Source organism: Nelusetta ayraudi, unplaced genomic scaffold, assembly GCF_046127955.1.
Source record: "Nelusetta ayraudi isolate G7.1 ecotype Tasmania unplaced genomic scaffold, CSIRO-AGI_Nayr_v1 ptg000202l, whole genome shotgun sequence".
NCBI classification, from domain to species: Eukaryota; Metazoa; Chordata; class Actinopteri; order Tetraodontiformes; family Monacanthidae; genus Nelusetta; species Nelusetta ayraudi.
Genome location: NW_027466251.1, coordinates 221,966 through 240,654, shown reverse-complemented (window position 1 = coordinate 240,654; position 18,689 = coordinate 221,966). Strand labels below are relative to the sequence as shown.

General features: G+C 48.0%; 2 protein-coding genes across 2 annotated transcripts; both read left to right on the top strand.

Annotated features, from left to right (window-relative positions):
• The first annotated feature begins 6,767 nt into the window (after positions 1–6,767).
• Positions 6,768–8,827, top strand: LOC142881545 (uncharacterized). The gene is made up of 2 exons (XM_076015886.1): positions 6,768–7,333; positions 8,139–8,827. Exons 1-2 carry the CDS (start codon positions 6,801–6,803, stop codon positions 8,296–8,298), a joined length of 693 nt encoding a protein of 230 aa, XP_075872001.1. The 5' UTR covers positions 6,768–6,800; the 3' UTR covers positions 8,299–8,827.
• Positions 8,828–9,480: 653 nt separating this feature from the next.
• On the top strand, positions 9,481–18,542 carry chrna2b (cholinergic receptor, nicotinic, alpha 2b (neuronal)). The gene is made up of 6 exons (XM_076015884.1): positions 9,481–9,900; positions 13,995–14,146; positions 14,747–14,791; positions 14,924–15,033; positions 16,057–17,212; positions 17,976–18,542. The coding sequence occupies exons 1-6, from the start codon at positions 9,834–9,836 to the stop codon at positions 18,099–18,101; spliced, it is 1,656 nt and encodes a 551-aa protein (XP_075871999.1). The 5' UTR covers positions 9,481–9,833; the 3' UTR covers positions 18,102–18,542.
• Positions 18,543–18,689: the final 147 nt, after the last annotated feature.

Genomic DNA, 18,689 nt, shown 5'->3' with positions numbered 1-18,689 from the left:
ATATATGTCTGAGCCTGACACATCTGGCAACAGATTCTATTTTAATAGAGGCACCTTGTCGTCTTCACTGTTTTAATTTCAGCCTCTCGTCAAATTTACGGCTGATTTTCAGTCACGCTGACGTCCGTTCGCTCTTAATGTCTTCTCTCCTCTCCGGAGCAGCTGATTACATCCCAGCCCGGCAGCCAGCGCCGCCATTTACCTTCACCTTTATTATTCATCCCTCCAGGGACACGGGATTGTATTTATCGTGAGCAAACGCAACAACTGGACCCGTCACTGGTCCAATTCAGTGTCAGTCACTCAGAATAAATCCTCATTCAAAAGCTAATGTCCTGCTGCTGGGATTATAAAGGCAGGTCGACATTTCTCTGTTCAAAAACTTGCGTTGATGGGCATAAATTTACACCTATAAGTGAAGTCTGGGGCTCTTTTGTTGCTTTTATTTTGAAAAAGTTTCAAAGCAGTGACAGAGGGAGGAGCTTCATATTGTGAGTGACACTGCTGGATGTTTACAAAACAAAATCCCCTTGGGGGAAAAAAAAAAAAATCTATTTTTTTGGCCAACATTTCTCGCTCTCCGACTTTTTTCTCCATCTAATCCTGCGTTCTTCTCTCAAGTGCTGAGAGGTTAAGTATCGACTTTCATTGAGGAGGGGGGGAAAAAGAAAGTGTCCGCACGCTGGTGTTTGAGGTGCTCAGACGCCATTAGCGACGTGCACCTCCAGCCGAGTGTGGTCAAGTGTTCCGTTTTGCTGCTCGGAGCACTTTCAGTGTCTGTGTGACGGCTCGTATAAATTTTTGGCCAATCACAGCTCATTGCTCGGCGTCAGCATTGTCCGGGGACAACTTTTTTTTTTTTTTTTTAAAACCAAAGTACAAACTCATTTTTCCCCGGAGTGCATCGGGTGAAATGTAATCTTAAGGCTGTTTATGTAAATATGAAAAAGGCTCAATTTGGAACGTTTACTGAGATACGTGTGCATGTATCAAGGTGAGACTGACAGGTGAAAGAAGGGGCGGGTCCTTCAGCCTGTATAAAGTGATGAAAAGGCCTTTACGTGCAGGTCTAAAGGTCCTTGCACACCGGGCAAGAGGCGAACTGGTGCAATGAAACGATGAAAAAAACGCACACGCAGCGCGAGGCCAATATGTGTATAAAATTCGCTAAGCGAGTCAAATTTTGCGATTTTTTCCTTTGGCGCCGAAGGAAGGAGAAACAGTGGCGTGTCTCACTCCAGCTGCTTGTCATCACGTGCAAAACACGCACGTGAAGAGGTTGTCGGCTCAACCTCGAGCCTTTATTGCTGATTTGTCCAAAACTGCGAGAGAACCTCCAGCGGGGGGCCGAGGCCCTTAAATCACCCATTACAACATTTCTCCCTGATAGCTTTGTTAGCGGCGGCCGCGGATTTAAAAAGCCAACATTATCGCAAAGTCGCTTCCTCCGTCTCCGAATCCCAGCGCCCCCGCCCCCCCCCACCCCAGTGGCTAAAGAGGCGTGCCGGAGCCGCTTCTGGGGCACCGAATGCGGCGGCGGCAGCTCGGATCGTGTCGGCGCTCCCGCAGAGGATTAGCAGAGTTTTATCGGCGCCGACACACTTCCGGCGTGCTGCACGGCCGTGGATATGTTTGACGGTCAAATCTGCAAGGCTGATTCTGAACACTGGGCAGCGTGAATCCGTTTGGTGCACGGTTTTATGTTAATGGTGGAGAGGTGAAATGAATTTAGAAGCACTAAGGGAACACAAATGGGAATAAAGTATTACACTGAATGCATAGCGATCAGGGAAACAGTGTTTACTTATTGGGAAATTCAGCCCTTGAATCTTTACATGTCTTTGAAAAATGTGTTACTTCAATCCAGAATAATATAAATAATGTATGTCAGATTTCCTTTTTGCAAACTGTCTAGTCATATATTTTTGGTTCGTGAAGCAACGATCCAACGCAGATTGCTGATGGTCCAGCAGCCTGAGTGACATTCTAGCAGACTCGGCAAGCTGACGGTCGCTCACGTGACTGCAATTACGGCCAGAACCACAAAAAAAAAAAAGAAAAAAAAAAAGAGGACACGACTCCCGTATCGCTCTACGCACAGCCTGCCGGGACGAGGCAGGCGCACACGTGCAAACGTGTGAGGCAGGTTGTCTGACAGGTTCTCTGAACACCGCCTGCTCCTGGAAGATACGCGGTCGACTGTCCGACTCCTGCAGCAGCAGCAGCAGCAGCAGCAGCAGCAGCAGCGCTGAGTGTCTCGTTGTGGAATCAGCCGAGAGCTCGGACCTCAGCTGCTCTCTTCACACTCGGCCGATAAGCAGCTGTGGCAGCAGACGCTGGTTCTGGTCCAGCTGCATCAGGTCCAGTTTTCACCGAGACACAAAAGCACTCCTGGACTCTTCGTCACTTATTATCCCAAACCTCCGTCTCCGAGGAGCCCAACTGTCCTACAACATCTTAAAGGTCCAGTGTGCAAAATCGGGCTTGATGTAGGATTTTTAAAGCTCAACATGTTGCCCATAAATACATTAATATCTTGTTTTTCCTTTCTTACGAAATATATACATACTTTTTATTCTATGTCTTCATTTCTTTTGAATTCATTGATATATTTTTTCTGCTTTTTGCACTGTTTGTTGCTGCATTTATTCAGATTTCCCTAATCTGGGATTAATAAAGGCATTCTAATTCTAGTTAATGAGATTGATGACTCGCAGTGCAATAAAAGTAATTCAGTTATCCTGCCCTTAGAATGATTCTCATCTATATACATAAGAATATACATAGAGCAATAAAGGTCTTGCTCCTAGTTAAGCCCCCCTGTCAGTGGTCTAAATAAAAAAAAACACGCTGCCAGACGGGCTTCCCTAAACATTTCACACACTGGACCTTTAACAAAAACAAAAAAAAAAGTCCAAGTCTGAATTTATTTTTCAAAACCGCAGCTTTCACAGGGAACCGACTATCGTGAATCTTTCCAGCGGTCTGATCCGGTTTTCGGCTCGCTATCAGCGATTGTCATGGATGGGTAGCTCCCAGATTATCCCCCTGCTCCCTCCCCCCCTCCCTCGCCTCCTCGTCAGCGAAGCCGCCAGCCTGAAGCGTCATTAAGATAACATCGTCCTGACACCGCCGTGTGTTGGGAGGACGCACTTGCGTCTGCGCCTGCTGTTGAAATACGGCGGTTTGTTTTCACAGTGGGGGTCCAGTGCACCGGCGTTTCCTGCTGCTGGTCAATGGTCCTCGCCGCTGTTACTCACTCCAGTGCACTCGGTCACGTTATGCAGACGCAGAAGCTTTAAACTCTGAAGCTGGCCAGACGCCCCTGATGGGCCTCGCCGAAAGGGGGAGAAAAGTAATTCTCATAGAAAATCTCGTCCCGCGAGAACCCACTTTGACAAGGACAAAACATTTTGCGCTTTGGAGCGGCGGCGACGACTTCAGCTGTCACTACTGCCGTTGCCGCTGTTCTCATCGGGCGACGAAGGCAGCGGCTGATGGTTAAAAACGATCCAGCGAGCGGCAAGATGGAGGGCGCGGAGGAACAGGCCTCGTGGATGTCAGGGGTCAGAGGTCAGACCGGCTGGACGGCCACGGCAGATCAAACCACCACCGGCTGCAGTCAGTCGTCCGTCTCAGATGGCTGAACCGTCGAGCAGTGTGGCTACCATGGTCATACAGTGTACACTCACTGGCCACTTTACTAGGTACCGGGGACTTGTACTCTGTACCTAATAAAGTGGCCGCAGAGGGTGTCGAACACTCCTCCACTACTAAAAACTCAAAGTTGGTGTCTTTAAAGATCTCAAAATACCTTCTGGAAGAAAACAGACGACATATACGAGGCAGTTAAAGGGCAATTCCGCCCACACCGAGGAAGCCGCTGCTGCATATGTGAAGTAGATCACAGCCCCCCCACCCCACCCCAACACCCCCCTTCCTTTTGGCCGGCCCCTCTTTTCCTCGGCAAAGAAAGAAATCATTCAGCTTCAAGCCCTCCTCTCCTCTGCACTCCAAACACTCCAACCTTGATTGTGTGTGTGTTTCTGCTCTTTTCCCTCTCTCGCTAACATGAAGAAGGCGTGAGTGTGTGTGTGTGTGTGTGTTTTTTGCTCTCGGAGACGCTGACGCTGAAGGGTTGGAGGCGTCGGATCACAGGAGGGGATAAAACCGCCGGGATCACTGGGTAAGTCGACTCCGACTCCCTCCGCCGCTCCTTCAGGGAGCCTCGCTGTCGTACTGGACAACATACAGCTCGCACCTGATTGCCGGCGAGGCCCTGCGAGCCTCTGTGCATCGTTGGCCGGGAGCCGACGGACCACCGCTGTGAGGCCGGTGAGGCCCACCTGTTCAGACCAGGGGTGGGGAGGGGCAGGCTGGGACTAAAGCAGCGACGCTCAGATTAGCGTTGACCCTTAAAGCAGGAACCCAAGGGCGGCCGTCAGTCAGTCGTTAAGTTTATTTTAGCATCATTTTTACCAGTTTATTTGTAGCGATCGCTGGTTTTGTTAAATGAGCTGTTTCGATTGGCTGCTTTTCTATTTACAAAAAAAAAAAAAGAAAGGGGATGGATGGACAGTTAAACTGAGGTTTTAACAACTTTTTGGAGCCGTTTCAACTCTGAAGTCAGCATCTGCATCAATTTTCTAAAATCAACTTTCTGTGAACAAAGTAAGCAAGTCAATTTTTACTTATGTAGCACCTTTCATACACGAAATGCAAAGTGATTTACAATGAAACACAGGAGGAGCAGATAAAAACAATACCATGTATCCAGAGAAATACATAGGACTGGTTCCTGTGATAATATATCAGACACATCAAATCCATTACGCTTTAAAAGAAACAAAAGCAGCAGAAAGATTGCAAACGTGCACTATTAGACCTTCTGGAATTAAAAGAGCCGCCTTCTTCACAAAGGCTCCATACACCAACAGAAACACTCACTGGTCCAGGCCCTGTTGCACCACTCTGCTATTTTCAGGCAGACCAAAAGTCAGACCAGCCAGCTGAAAAAAACTCCACAATGATGACTCGTCCGCAGACGTGCCAGAAAGGAGGCGGCAGCTGACTCAAACCACTGAAACCTCAAGATGGCGCCATGAAAACCAGAGCAGGGCGACTGCTGCTGCTGCTGCTGCTGCTGCCAGTCTGCTTCCTGTCGACCGACTGGCCTTTTTAAAGCCTGACTTCACGTCGCCTTGCTGGCCTTGTAGATATTTAGTTAGATTTCACCATTAAACTGCACTTCCATTATGCTGACGTCGTCGTCTGAGCCGAGCTTTCAAGGCAAGTGCATCAGACGGGCGCAGAGACAAAAAGCTTCGTGCAGCAACGTTTGTTTGTCAGCATTCTTCGCCGATCAATGAGAAAACACACTAAACTAGCAATGTTTGGATCGTCCTTCAGGTGTCGGCATCCTTTACTTCTGTCATTTGCTCCATTTTTCCACAGAATGTGCACAGCGACCGTCTCCACCCCCTGAGACCAACTCAGTTATCGGCCCCCATGTGGAGGCTCAAACTAAGCGGCAGTTTTAGCCGGAAGCGAAACGTTTTTTTTTTTTCCTCAAGAGGTTGCAAACAGAGGGCTAAATATTCCGTTTGCTGGATCCTATGGAGGGATTGTTGTTTTAGGCGGGGGTAATTTATGGTGCCAGAGTCTTCAGCTGGATGACAAATGAAGATCCAAGAGCTGTTTAACAAGTTTTTAAAGGCTCTCTGGCTTCTCTTGGCTGTGCCTTCCCGTCAAAAAGCAACAATCACTGTCTGCTTTCACACACAGCCGCCGCTCTCCTGCATCTGGCAAACGTCTCTAAAAGGCTGCGAGCTGCACGGCGCCTCCCAAAAATCACTGCATCTCACGACCTAAAAACCAGCAATTCAAACGGAATCGACACAGAGCAAACGCCACTGGTTCGTAAAGACAATAAAATAAACAATGATGTTTATTTCAGGACGGCTGCGGGCCGACCTCAACAACCCAGCAGCCCTGTTTACTTTAAGGGGTGACCTCACATGTGGCGCAGCAACTGAACGCAGAGCTCCTGACAGGAAACATTAAATGAGTCCAGACAGTGTGTGTGTGTGTGTGTGTGTGTGTGCGCGCGCACGCGTGCAGACATGGGGCATATTTGAGCTTTGAGCCGTCATGTTCAAACTCCAGTTTCCTAATAAACTGTTATGTTACATGTTCATAATGAAACCCGGACGATTTACTGAGTGGAAAAACAAATGTAAAAGTTCTGTGCTGGACACAATTTTTGTAGGTTTTTGCTTTTGAGGACAGTGAATCAAAAAAGGAGGAAAATGAGGGTCAAGGGACTTTACTGTTCTAATTTTTTTGTTTCCTGACCACTGGACAGATCTCAGCACCTCAGTCTGTGGCTTTGACGGTGAGATACAGTCGCAATTTTTTACATCCCAAAGTGCTGATTCCAATAATTAGCTTTGCTGTTGCTGTTGTTGCACCATTGTTTGTTCATTTGCATTTGGGATCTGGACAACAAAGTAAGAGTTTCATTGTCAGAGAAAACTTGTTTCCTACTGCTCACGTGACAATAAATACACTTTGAGTGTGGAATAGGCAAAAGCAGCAAAGGACAAAATGATTTCATGACCAGGCGAAACAATGAAATAAATACGGCTAATGTGGAGACACCTCAGTTTCAGATTGACCTGGGACCTTCAAAGGTCTTTGTAAAGGTGAGATTTGTTGTGAGAGATGAAACAGTTTCAGCAGATGCTCCTGATGTCCCAGCTCACATTTCACTCACCTGCTCTGCTCCCCAGGCCCACGAGATGCTTCGCTGCCTGACGCCACAGGTCCTGGTTTGGGTCGTCATGGTGACGCCGACGCTCTGCCAGAGCGGCGACTGGGGTGCCGGCGGCGGCGGCGGCTCAGGTTTCGACGTCCCGTCAGTGGCGGCCGCCGCCAACGGCAGCCTGCAGGAGGCCGGCGACGAGCCCGAGAGGAGCAGAGAAGAAGATCAGTTCCCGTCTGCGGTTTTCCCCTGGCACGTCCGGACCAAATCTGGCGGCCCGGACGCCTGCTCCGTCCGCTTCGGCACGGCGACCCGCCGGCCCAGGGCCCAGTGGGAGGAGCTGGGCTTCCTGCAGGCGCTGCAGCGCGCCAACGGGGCCGTGGTGGACAACCTGGAGCAGTACGTGGAGGCGGAGGTCGGGGGTCAGAGCTACGGGGACGTGATCGCCGAGAACGTGGCGGCGGTGCGGGAGGAGCAGGAGAGCTGCCGGGGGGCGGTGGAGCAGGCGGAGGAGGACCTGCAGCAGCGGCTGGAGGGAGACGTGTCGGGGATCATCAGCGGCATGAAGAAGTGAGTGGGACCAGGGGAGCTGAATCGGATTATTATTATCCAAAGAGGTGTGAAAGAGTGCTGCTCTGTTTATTGAAACTCTTCATTCAGGGAGAGTTGCACTTTTTTCTTTCACTTTTCCAGTGAAAAAAAGTCCAGTATGTGAAATTTTTGAGCCCAGTATTTGCCTGGAAACACATTTTTATATATTAAGGCCACTGTAAGACAAGCTTCCTTAATGGCGTCGCAAGACTAACGAGCAGCAAGACCCTTAATGCTCTACGTATATTCTTAGATATATGAGAAGTGTTCTAAGGGTAGGAAAACCAAATTACTTTTATTATACTGCAAGTATATTAATGTATTTATGGGCAGTATGTTGAGCTTTTACCAATATAAAAACCATAAGCCACATTTTACATTCTGGACCTTGATTTGTTGCAAATTTGGAAAAAAAACTTTTGGAAATAAGGTGGAGGCTGGGGACAAAGTGCAGCAGGTTCAGTGCAGAATCGTCAGAATAATCATGAAGGAAGCGAGAAAGAAGATACTCACCAGTCCAGGGAACAAGCCTGAGGTGAAAGTGAGCAGAAGCAGCAGGTGAAACTCATGAGGTCCAATCAGACCAGGGGAGGAAGTGTCAAGTGGGAGCATGCAGATTAGCAAAGAGCTGCAAAATAAAACAGGAAGTCAACAGATTTTCTGTTGCAATTCAGTCAAAACAATTGAAATTGTTCACTTTGAATCTCCCACTTTGCAAGAGAAATCCCACACGTTGACAATCACCCCCTGCATTATTATTTCCCTTTTTTTCCTTCCTTCCCAGACTCAGGGAAGAGTCCAGGGCCTTCGAGGAGATGCTCCGGGCCACGGCCGACGTCGCCCACCGGCTGGAGGTCTCGTCGCAGGCCCTGCACGCCGCCTTCACCCGACAGCTGAAGGGCGTCTCTGTAAATGTGCGCAGGAGGAAGCACCGCAAAGCTTAAGAAAAAAAAAAAAAAAACGCACAAAACAGAACAGTGGGAGTCGGGGTACAAGCAAAAGTGATGAGGACGCAAAGCGAACTGTTGGATGAAAAGACCCCCTTTTCCACTCGCAGACCCTCACAGAGGAGCAACATTCCATTTTTCCGTCCTGATGTTATTTGTGGAATTCACTGAGGTCGGATGCTGCCACGGTTTGTGGTCCAGGTTTTTTTTCCGCCAAGCTGCAAGTATTTTATGAACCGCATTCGAGAGACAGAGAGAGAGAGAGAGAGAGAGAGCAAACATAACAGTTGCGTTCATCTCGTCTGAAGGAAGCAAAAGAGTCCTGGTTCCCGGGTGAGGATGGAGGCCTGGTGAGGGAGAGCTGGGCAGAAACATCACGCAATACAAGGGGAGAATGCTGCAAAAACATGCATATGTTTCAAATATAGCAGTGTTTAAGGAGAAATAAGCCGGAGCAGAAAGCAAATGGTGGAAAGTTAATGTACATTTTCAGAGAACTTTTTCAATTAAAGGAATAAATCCAAAACCTCTCAGAACCTTCTTGTTTCGACAGCTGCATGCAGAACATCCACAACTAAGCTCAGATCTTCTTTTTTTTACAGAGAGAGAGAAAAAAAAATTCCTGTTTTAAGTTTTTACTGATCAAACGTTTTCATTATCGAGCGAAAGCATGAAAAGGAATTGATTGCCAGCCACAAAACAAAAGCATGTTTTTCAATTAAACGAATCACGTAATAAATTATACATTCTGTAACACCTCTTGGCCTTCCTGATTGTTCTTCCGCAATGTTTGGCTTGCCCTCGTTCTTCTTCTACTGCTTCTTTTATCGTCTATTTTATTGTGGAGGAGCCAGAGTGTGAATCAGTCAGTGCGCCCTCTAGCGGCTGCCTGTGTGACTCCATCAGACTGGAAATCCCTATCACACACACACACACACACACACACACACACACACACACACACACACACACACAGAGTTAATTCTGAGGGTGAGGTGGATGGGGTGGGGAGGAGAGGGAAGCGGGGGGGTCGTGAGGGAGGGAGGGGGGTACAGGTGGCAGATGTAAGAGCTCAGACGAGTCCGGATCGTCTCACACTGGATGATGCAGCGACCACGACCGGAGCAGCTGTGGACCTGTGGAGAGTTTTGTGTGTGTGTGTGTCCCCCCCCCGTGAAAGTTTCCCTCTAGTTGGATCTGCACTGCGCTGCTCCTCGGACCCCGCCAGCTGCTGATCATAACCTTCCTCCAAAGCGGGCATTTCATGGAGAGACTACGGCTGTGCGCTCAACGGACGCGCGTACGGAGCGCAGCAGCCGCGCTCTAAGCGAAGTGTCCGCGCCGTCGCACGGGACCTCCTCGCTTCCGCCTCCGCCCTCCTCCTCCTCCTCCTCCTCCTTCTCCGCCGCTCCAGCCGGTGTCACCGGGCGCCCAGGGCCGCCCTGAGATGCTTCCCCGCCCGCGAAGATGACACGTCTGGCGCGCACATCGCTGTGTTACCGAGACGGAGCGCAGCATCACCGGAGAGCGACATGGGGAGCAACCACCTGTTCTGCGCCGCCGCGGCTCTTCTCTGCTCCCTCATCTGGACTGACGCAGGTAAGCACGACTTAAAAATAATAGCAATCAAGATAATACTGGAAGTAAAGGTGTAGCGCACAGGGTTGCATGTGACACTTTTACAAGCTGCTTGGCTCACAAAGAGATGAACATTTTTTATCTTACTTTTTTCTTCTTTTTTTTTTTAACCTCACACCTGCTGGACTTGAGCCTCCACTCTGGACTCCCACCGTCATAATACATCATTAGACAAATCATCACTCTGAAAAAAAAACAAAACAGGTAGCCAAAGCTGCCAAGGCTGAATCCCCCCCCCCCCCCCCCCATTCAATTCACATGTATTGCAAAACCTGTAAAATAAACTTTGGTGAAGCGTTGACCTTTTACCCCTCCATCACATCCTATGATTATTTTTTTTCAATGGAACAGCTACTTGGATAAAGCAGCACTTCCAGGTCCGGCTCCTTTTGAAACACTTGGCAGTTTTAATGAATAAAATCATAGGGATAATGGTGTAAAAAGTCTTTCCAATGTCAAATAAAAAAAAAAAAACAACCTTTTTTGAAAGAACTCCTTCAGTCAGAAGATCTGAGGAGAGATTCGCAGCTCCAGTGTGCATATGTGTGTGTGTGTGTGTGTGTGTGTATGTGTGTGTGTGTGTGTGTGTGTGTGTGTGTATTCACTTGCATGATGTGACTTTGCTAAAACGCAATCAAGGTGCAACGCACGGTGCACCATGTACATATTTCCCCTCAGCGATTCGCATGTCAGCTGTTTGATTCAGCGCCAGCACGCTGATTATTAATACCCTGGCAGGCTGGAGCTTACAATTTTCAGTTGAACCTACCCCCCACCCCCTCCACCCCCACCCAGCCCACCCCAACCCCGCCCCAGCTCCCTCCTAATGGCAGCTTCTGCACTATTTTTTAAGTGAACTTAAGCGTTTGACTTAAGCAATTTGAGGAAAGCGGGAAAGCTGCTGACTCGGGCCGAGCAGACGGGTCAGCGTTCCGTCCACCTGCTGCCAAGAGGAGCCTGGATCTGCTCCAGTCACCGTCCATGGCTCACTGGGCTGGGCGCTGGGTGCTGGAGGTGTCATCTCGTTTCAAATCTTGGCTGGCAGGAGGCTTTGATCTACAGCACCCAAGAGCCGCTTCCATCTCTCCATCCCGTTCGTTCTTTTCAAGCCCGGCGCAACATCTGGCCCTTCCCTGATGCGCAGGCAGATGAGCGAGCGCTGCTCTGACTGTCAGATGAGCAGATAGGAATCCTCCAGTGTCTGCTTGTTTGCCAGAATGAAATTAGTTCCGGTGGATGGAAGAGCCCAGGAGTGCCACGGCTGAATTGACTCTGAATTTATATGACTTACCCCAGGGAGAACCTGCCCTCCCACTACCGCCCAGTAAAAAAAAAAAAAAAACAGACACAAATGTCTTAATGCATCTGCACATGTTCAATCCCAACATCTTCAAGAGCTCCAAGAGGGACGAATAAATACATAGAAAATAAGCCACTAAATAATTTTGCCGTAACCTGCCGAGCCAGATGGAACGTTTGTTCGCTGGCGGTTCCTCTGTTGAAGGGGTGGGGGGGGCAAAAGTTGGAGTGCGATTGGGCCGCTATCAGTCATGATCACAGTGGACCAATTAGATTTCTTTTTAGCAAAAAGTTAGCAATGGTTTGAGATTTCCTGTCTGTGTGAGGAGGCGGCATGAGTTGCCAAAGAACACTTAGCTAAACTCTTGCTGAAGTCAGTCAGGAGCCACAAAATAAATAGACTAAATAGCTAAAATCATTTTAGCTGAAAAAAGTGCTTTCTTTTTTGGTTCCTCCTGCTAATGGTTGATAAAAACAACTATTAGCACAGCATCAATGCTAATCTTTTAGCTGCACTGACTGTGACCTCCTAAATTGTCTTCTTCTTCGGTGGTTTTGCATTCATCCGCATCATTCGCCACCAAAATTCTGAAAAAACAAAACAAAAAAAAAAAAAACATTTCTGCACTGATATCTCACAAGTCATATCCGACCTTTGGCCAAGAAACAATAACTGAGATGAGGAACGGTCCATTTTAGTGATTGGGGTTGAGCCGACCCTGCAAAGACCTTCACCTTCTTACACTTCAGCGGTTTGTCAGACGGCTGCACGGCTTAAATACTCGAACAATGTGGTGAACAGATGCACAAATCACGACTGGACAGCTAATGACGTGGCCTCGGTTAAGTGACCGTGAGTGCAGCGCCACATGATGGAGCTTCAAGGTCTTGTTTTAGGCTCCTGCTCGGTGGCACGCTTCGATGGGTTGAACAGCACCCTCATGCTGTCAGACCGGAGAATCGCGCTGGAAGATTTCGATGACGTCTGAAGCCGGTGTGAGTCGACGAAACAGCATCCTCTTGAGATTTGGATCCTGTGTTTCGTCAGTTTGATAGAGAGACCTCCTTCAAGTCTGAAAGCTCGTTAATTCACAGTGAAACGCTCCAGAGGAAACGTTGTTTTTTTCAGTCTTGGCAGCGTTTAATCAGGGCTGTTTCATTTGTGACGAAATCGGGATGCGACTGCTGCAAGCTGCCCTCAAACACAAAAACAAACAAACAGCAACAACAACAACAACAACAACAACAACAACAACAACAACAACCAAAGACTGCTAAGAAATACCGACAGCCCAGCTCCTATCATTAGCGACTCTGCTATTGTCCTCCAACATGTTTAACCTACTGAGTAAACATGCATCTAAATACATGTCACAATTCTTTGAGGGAAAAGTAATAAGCTGGAGGAAAAAGCTAGTGTAGCCTAGCCTAGCGTAGCATGTAAGATGTTTTTATTTTTTAACCCAAGATGTCACTCTAGCTATGTTTCCATAACAGTTTTTCGCGAAATAAAGGCGATATTTCTAAAATTTCGACAAAACACAATCGCGATTTGCAGGTGTTTCCATTGAATGGTGTGAAGCGCACAAGCCGTAATCGCGTCTCGCAAGATTGTAAATGCAAAAAAAGTGTTCCCGTGACACATGTGACACATGTACCTCCATATCGATATACGTCTGAAAACCACCTAACCAGAGCGTCAAATCCCTTTAGCCATGTTTGAGAGGTTTTTGAAGTTTAGGTGTCTCCATTACCAGTTTATTATTGCGATATGTAGGTATTGCACAATTCTAGGGGTCGAGGAAATGGAGCCACCGTTGCTTTGCTTTCATGGGAAGCTTAACCGTTGTGATCCAATGTATCAAAGACCATGTATTCCACTTAGCCCCCGATGCAGAAGTTGAAAGGAAAAAAAGCGCACACACACACACACACACTGTCAGCAGCTTCCACCACTAACGTCACTTAATTGCTTCACGCATCAGCTGCGGCGCAGAGTGACAGACACATTGACAATAAACACCCTTCAGCAGTGAGAAATTAGCTCACCTCTGCTTAACGCCGGCGAGTAATGATGTGTGTAATTGACTCTGACAACATTTGTGGAGGCGGAGGCGAAGGCGGAGGCAGCGGACCCCCCCCCCCTACAGGGAAGGGATCCTTGTCTCATTCCATGAGAGTCACACCGGAGGAGAACAATGCCTTGCACGGACCTCATATTCCGAAAAAAGAAAGTTTGATTTATGCGTGCATTGTAATAACATCTCACAGATAAAAGAGGGGGAAGGATTAACTCCCTCGGTGCTGCTGCTGCTGCTGCTGCTGCTGCTTGCCTCGATAAATTTTAGTAGACGACCCTCTCGGGGAGCTCGGATCAAAAAGATCCAAAAGATGTGAAAAGAATCAATGCGACTTTAGCGAGAGAAGCGGAGGGGGGGGGGGGGACCTAAAGCTTCACAACAGCTCGCCTCTTCCACCGAATCCATAATATCACGGCTGATTTAGCGCCAGGATTAGACGAGACAGGGATGAAAAACCCATCGATGTGATCCCAGCTTCCTTCACACTTCTGATCCCCGCGCTGATCGCCAGCCAGCAACAAAACCTGGCCGACAAAGCCGGTCGAACATTAAAATGTCACACAGAGATTTGTGCTTCATTCAACATTCATTGCTTCCCCTCGAAGTTGTTCAAGATTTTTTTTTTTCCAAATGGACTATAATTTTCTTTTCTTTAATTTTTTGGTGCGTCTGCAGTTCTTTGTGACCGGAAGATGCACTCGCATGCGGAGGACGACCTCTTCAAGAAGCTCTTCGCTGGCTACAACAAGTGGTCGCGACCCGTACCAAACATCTCGGACGTCGTCATCGTCAAGTTCGGACTGTCCATAGCGCAGCTCATCGACGTGGTGAGACCCTTTTTCAGCAATGCCGATTTACCTGAAGAAAATTACAAGTGTTATGGTCGTGCCAGGCAAAACCTTTTGAACTGAAAGACTGTCTTTCGAGAATGCTGCTGAAAAAAAAAAAACTCAAACATGAACATTCACATTGTTTTCCGACGCATCCTGAGCCAACCGTGGCTCCCACCAAGTGCAATTCTGAATATCGTTCCTTTCACGAATGGCGCAGAATCCTCGCTGAAATCTTCCTCACGTTCATAGCAACAATGTCATGTTATTACATGTTATTACATGACAGGAGGCTGTAAACGCAGGGTTAAGTGTCATTTTTTTTTTTTTTTAACTTGTTGACACTTGATTTCATAGATTTTGCCAGTACTGTAATTGTATTAATTCAGTACCACAAGTAAAAAGCAAACAAACAGCCAACCATGTTTGCTACCAGCACCCACCCATGTTGCAAAAACAACTTCAATTTGATGGAGTGTTGAAGCAAAGTTGTCGCAGGTCTAAATTTGGCTGTGCTCTGACACTCTGCCACTGATTCGCTGCCTGTTGATGCTCCTTGAAAGTAAAAGTGTGCCTCCGTGTCTGTCTGCTCATCAGGATGAGAAGAACCAGATGATGACAACCAACGTGTGGCTGAAGCAGGTTGGGTTGCAAATCCACAAAAGTTTTTGGTTTTCCAACGACTACGACATATTTTAAAGGTGGCAGCCGCTCAAACATCAACCGCGTGTCTTGTCTTGTCTGTCTGTCTGTCTGTCTGTCTGCACCTCACAGGAATGGAACGACTACAAGCTTCGCTGGAGGCCGTCCGACTACGACAACGTGACATCCATCAGGGTGCCGTCGGAGCTCATATGGGTGCCGGATATTGTCCTCTACAACAAGTAAGACTGATTGCCTTCACGCGACCTCATCAATGAGCCGGCAAGTCACTCTCTCTCTGGGTGGCCTGATTAAATCCCACCCTGTACCATTTTGCAGAGGAACACTGATTAAGAATAATTATAATAGATAACCGATTCCTTTGATGAGAGCTTTCAGGAGTTGCTGCATCACTTTTGGAAGTCCTTCAGGGCAAGTTTAAATTGGAAAATTTTAATTATGGGGTATTAATAGCGCCATCTGCTGGACGCAAGGCAAAAATCCTGTTTAAAGCGTTAGGTCATAGTTATTTCCATTAGGGTTATTTCTCAGTTTACAGCGGTGTTTGTTTGATGATAATCCTCGCTACTATTGAAGATAGCTTTTTGAAGGTGTCTGCCAAATCCTCTTTTGTGTGGATATTGAAAATGTTCTTCCGCGCTGATGATGGAAGCTATTGCCCCGTCAAGCCGGTGTAATCATGAATCTGTAAGTGAAATTAAAATTAAACAGAGAAAGGTGCGAGACTGATGAAATGATAAGGACTCGTCGCCTCGGCTATTATCGCTGTGACAGCAGTGAATGGGTTGGGAGGTTACCGGAGGAGATAATTGGCGGGGCATCGCAGCGCCTTTCTTTACATGGCACAGCTTTTTTTTTTTTTCAGAAAATGGAGGAGCAATTTTTTTTGTTTTTTTTTTTTTCCAAAGAAAGAGAAAGTTCTGGAGATTCTCCCCTCAGCCTGACCTATTTAGGTTCGCAGCCCTTTATAACCATGTAATTACAACCCTACTGTGTAAGTCTGCAATGCATGCGTTACTGTTTGTTACAGCTTCGACTTCGACCAGAATTTATATTAGCTTAACTTGCTCATCTCCAATAAACCCCTAACCTGAGTTTTTAGTTACACCATCGAGTCAGCTGTGCCCAGTGCCAAGACCCGAACACCAGCTGCATGCAAAAGGGCCTATTGGGAGTTTTCTCCCGCCGCTCCCAATTAGCCAACCTCGGCCCGCTTGCTAACGTTCCACTGTCTCCTTCCACAGTGCAGATGGCGAGTTCGCCGTAACCCACATGACAAAGGCTCACCTCTTCCACACGGGCAAAATCCGCTGGGTGCCTCCCGCCATCTACAAGAGCTCCTGCAGCATCGACGTCACCTTCTTCCCCTTCGACCAGCAGAACTGCAAGATGAAGTTCGGCTCGTGGACGTACGACAAGGCCAAGATCGACCTGGAGCGCATCGAGCACACGGTCGACCTCAACAACTACTGGGAGAGCGGCGAGTGGGCCATCATCAACGCCGTGGGGACGTACAACACCAAGAAGTACGACTGCTGCCACGAAATCTACCCGGACATCACCTACTTCTTCATCATCCGCCGGCTGCCCTTGTTCTACACCATCAACCTGATCATCCCCTGCCTGCTGATCTCCTGCCTGACCGTCCTGGTCTTCTACCTGCCCTCCGACTGTGGCGAGAAGATCACCCTCTGCATCTCCGTGCTGCTCTCCCTCACCGTTTTCCTCCTCCTCATCACCGAGATCATACCGTCCACCTCCCTGGTCATACCGCTCATCGGCGAGTACCTCCTCTTCACAATGATCTTCGTCACCCTCTCCATCGTCATCACAGTGTTCGTGCTCAACGTGCACCACCGCTCGCCCAGCACTCACAAGATGCCCCGCTGGGTCCACTCGGTCTTCCTGGATCTGATCCCACGCTGGCTCTTCATGCGGCGGCCGGCCCCGGATGGCCGCCGGCGGAGGCTCTTGCTGCTCCAGCAGGAGGCCATGGCTGAGCGCAGGCGCTGCCGGGTAGCCGGGTACAAATCGGGTAACTTTTTGAGCACCTCTGCCAACTGGCTGATGGACGGCACCATGTCAGAGGACCACGAGAGGAGCAGCTACGAGGACCTGGAGCTGGGGACGCTGACTTCCTACTTCTCCTTCCGACCTCCCTCGCCGAGACCTCCGGAATCGACCCCACCTCAGCCGCAGAAAAACCCCTCGAACAGTCAGAAGCGGCCGGAGGGGTCGAGCAGGCAGCTGGCGGGAGGACGGGTCGATGCAGCCAACAGAACGACTAAAGGAGATGCAGTCTCAGACTCTGCATTCCTGCTTTCGCCAAGTATCATCCGTGCCCTGGAGGGAGTGCACTACATCGCAGACCATCTGAGGGCAGAGGATGCAGACTTCAGTGTAAGCATTATCGTGAAATCCTCGCTCCACTGTTTTGGTTTTCTTCTTTTAGACGTAGATTACACGCTGGCAGCAGAGTCTGTTTGTTCTTCCCGTGCCTGCGTGGGTTCTTTCAGGGCACTTCGGCTTCCTCCCACTGTACGGGGACCTGCAGGTAAATTGCTGAGGTTAATTGCTGGTTCTTCATTCTGGAGGTGTAGATGAGAGCGTACCTGCTTGTCTCTCTATATCGGCCGAGTGGTAACCCAGCAATTCATCTCAGATGTACCTTGATTTTCCCAGACAATATCAGCTCCAATTTGTATAAAAATGTTTTTGCACTTGTTTGACTTCTTGCGGCAATATTTTGGAAGCAGCCACCCAGACACACTCTCTAAAGCAATTTGTCTTTCAGTCTAACATTTTGGTCAAGCCAATTATTTGGTAGGTTTGAATATTGGTGCAGGTCGATAAAAAAAAGAGACTCATTTCAAGACCGGTGAGATTAAGTTTCGCCCTGCATTCACATGCAGATTTTGCTCTTTGAAATTATTTGAGGGTGTGTTTCTCTTAGCTAATATCATCATAATAATTTCTAATAATTGCTTTTGGGAAATTTGGTGAATATGAAAAAGATACCAAAATTCTCTCCAGCGGCATTTTAATCAAAAGGGCACAACTTCCTATCGCATAATAGCGGCTGTCAAAAGTTGAGAACAGAGAGTCGGAAGGGACATTTGGAAATAAATTGCTTATTGTATCTTTTGCTGTTCTCTCCATGCAGGTGAAGGAAGACTGGAAGTACGTCGCAATGGTGATCGACCGCATCTTCCTGTGGATGTTCATCATTGTGTGCCTGCTGGGGACCATTGGTCTGTTCCTACCACCCTGGCTAGCTGGCATGATTTAACCCTTGTGAGGAACGATTGTAAAATGATTGTTAATATTTATTATAACCAAGACTTTTGGCCTAGATCATAACTAGTAGGACAACACCAGGAGGGACCAGATTCAAGCCTCAGTATTTTCATTTTATCGGCGCCAGCAACTTTGACAACCTCAGGTGTGACCTCTGGTCCTCGGGTTCTGTTGGACCTGAACGCTCAGACGAACCAGTCAACATGCCCCGCGCATGCTCTCGAAACTACTGTATCTCGGCATGTTAATGTTTTAGCGTGCAGGGGTTTTAGCATGTTAGCCGCCAGATGCTAGCGTGGTTGCAGGCTAATGTTTAGAATGCCGTCCTCTTGATCTCTTCTTCACCATGTTTGTCACAAAGCGGTTTTTACAGTTGTCCTGAATCACTTTCTCTGTACTTTAATGTAAAGTTCAATAAATATTTAAAGCTGAATTAACTGTAACCGAAGCCAATTGGCTTCCGCTAGTACAGATTGTTTGGCCTCAGCTTCTTGCAGTGTTGTCATGTATACCTTAATTATAAATATCAATATTATTTCCCCGGTGGGAGCTGCATCAAGAAGACACATATACAGCCTTG

Coding starts and splice junctions, on each gene's coding strand:
- LOC142881545 (XM_076015886.1), top strand. CDS start 6,801: ATGCTTCGCTGCCTGACGCCACAGGTCCTGGTTTGGGTCGTCATGGTG. Junction 7,334..8,138: donor ATCATCAGCGGCATGAAGAA/GTGAGTGGGACC, acceptor CTTCCTTCCCAG/ACTCAGGGAAGAGTCCAGGG.
- chrna2b (XM_076015884.1), top strand. CDS start 9,834: ATGGGGAGCAACCACCTGTTCTGCGCCGCCGCGGCTCTTCTCTGCTCC. Junction 9,901..13,994: donor CCTCATCTGGACTGACGCAG/GTAAGCACGACT, acceptor GTGCGTCTGCAG/TTCTTTGTGACCGGAAGATG. Junction 15,034..16,056: donor GATATTGTCCTCTACAACAA/GTAAGACTGATT, acceptor CTCCTTCCACAG/TGCAGATGGCGAGTTCGCCG.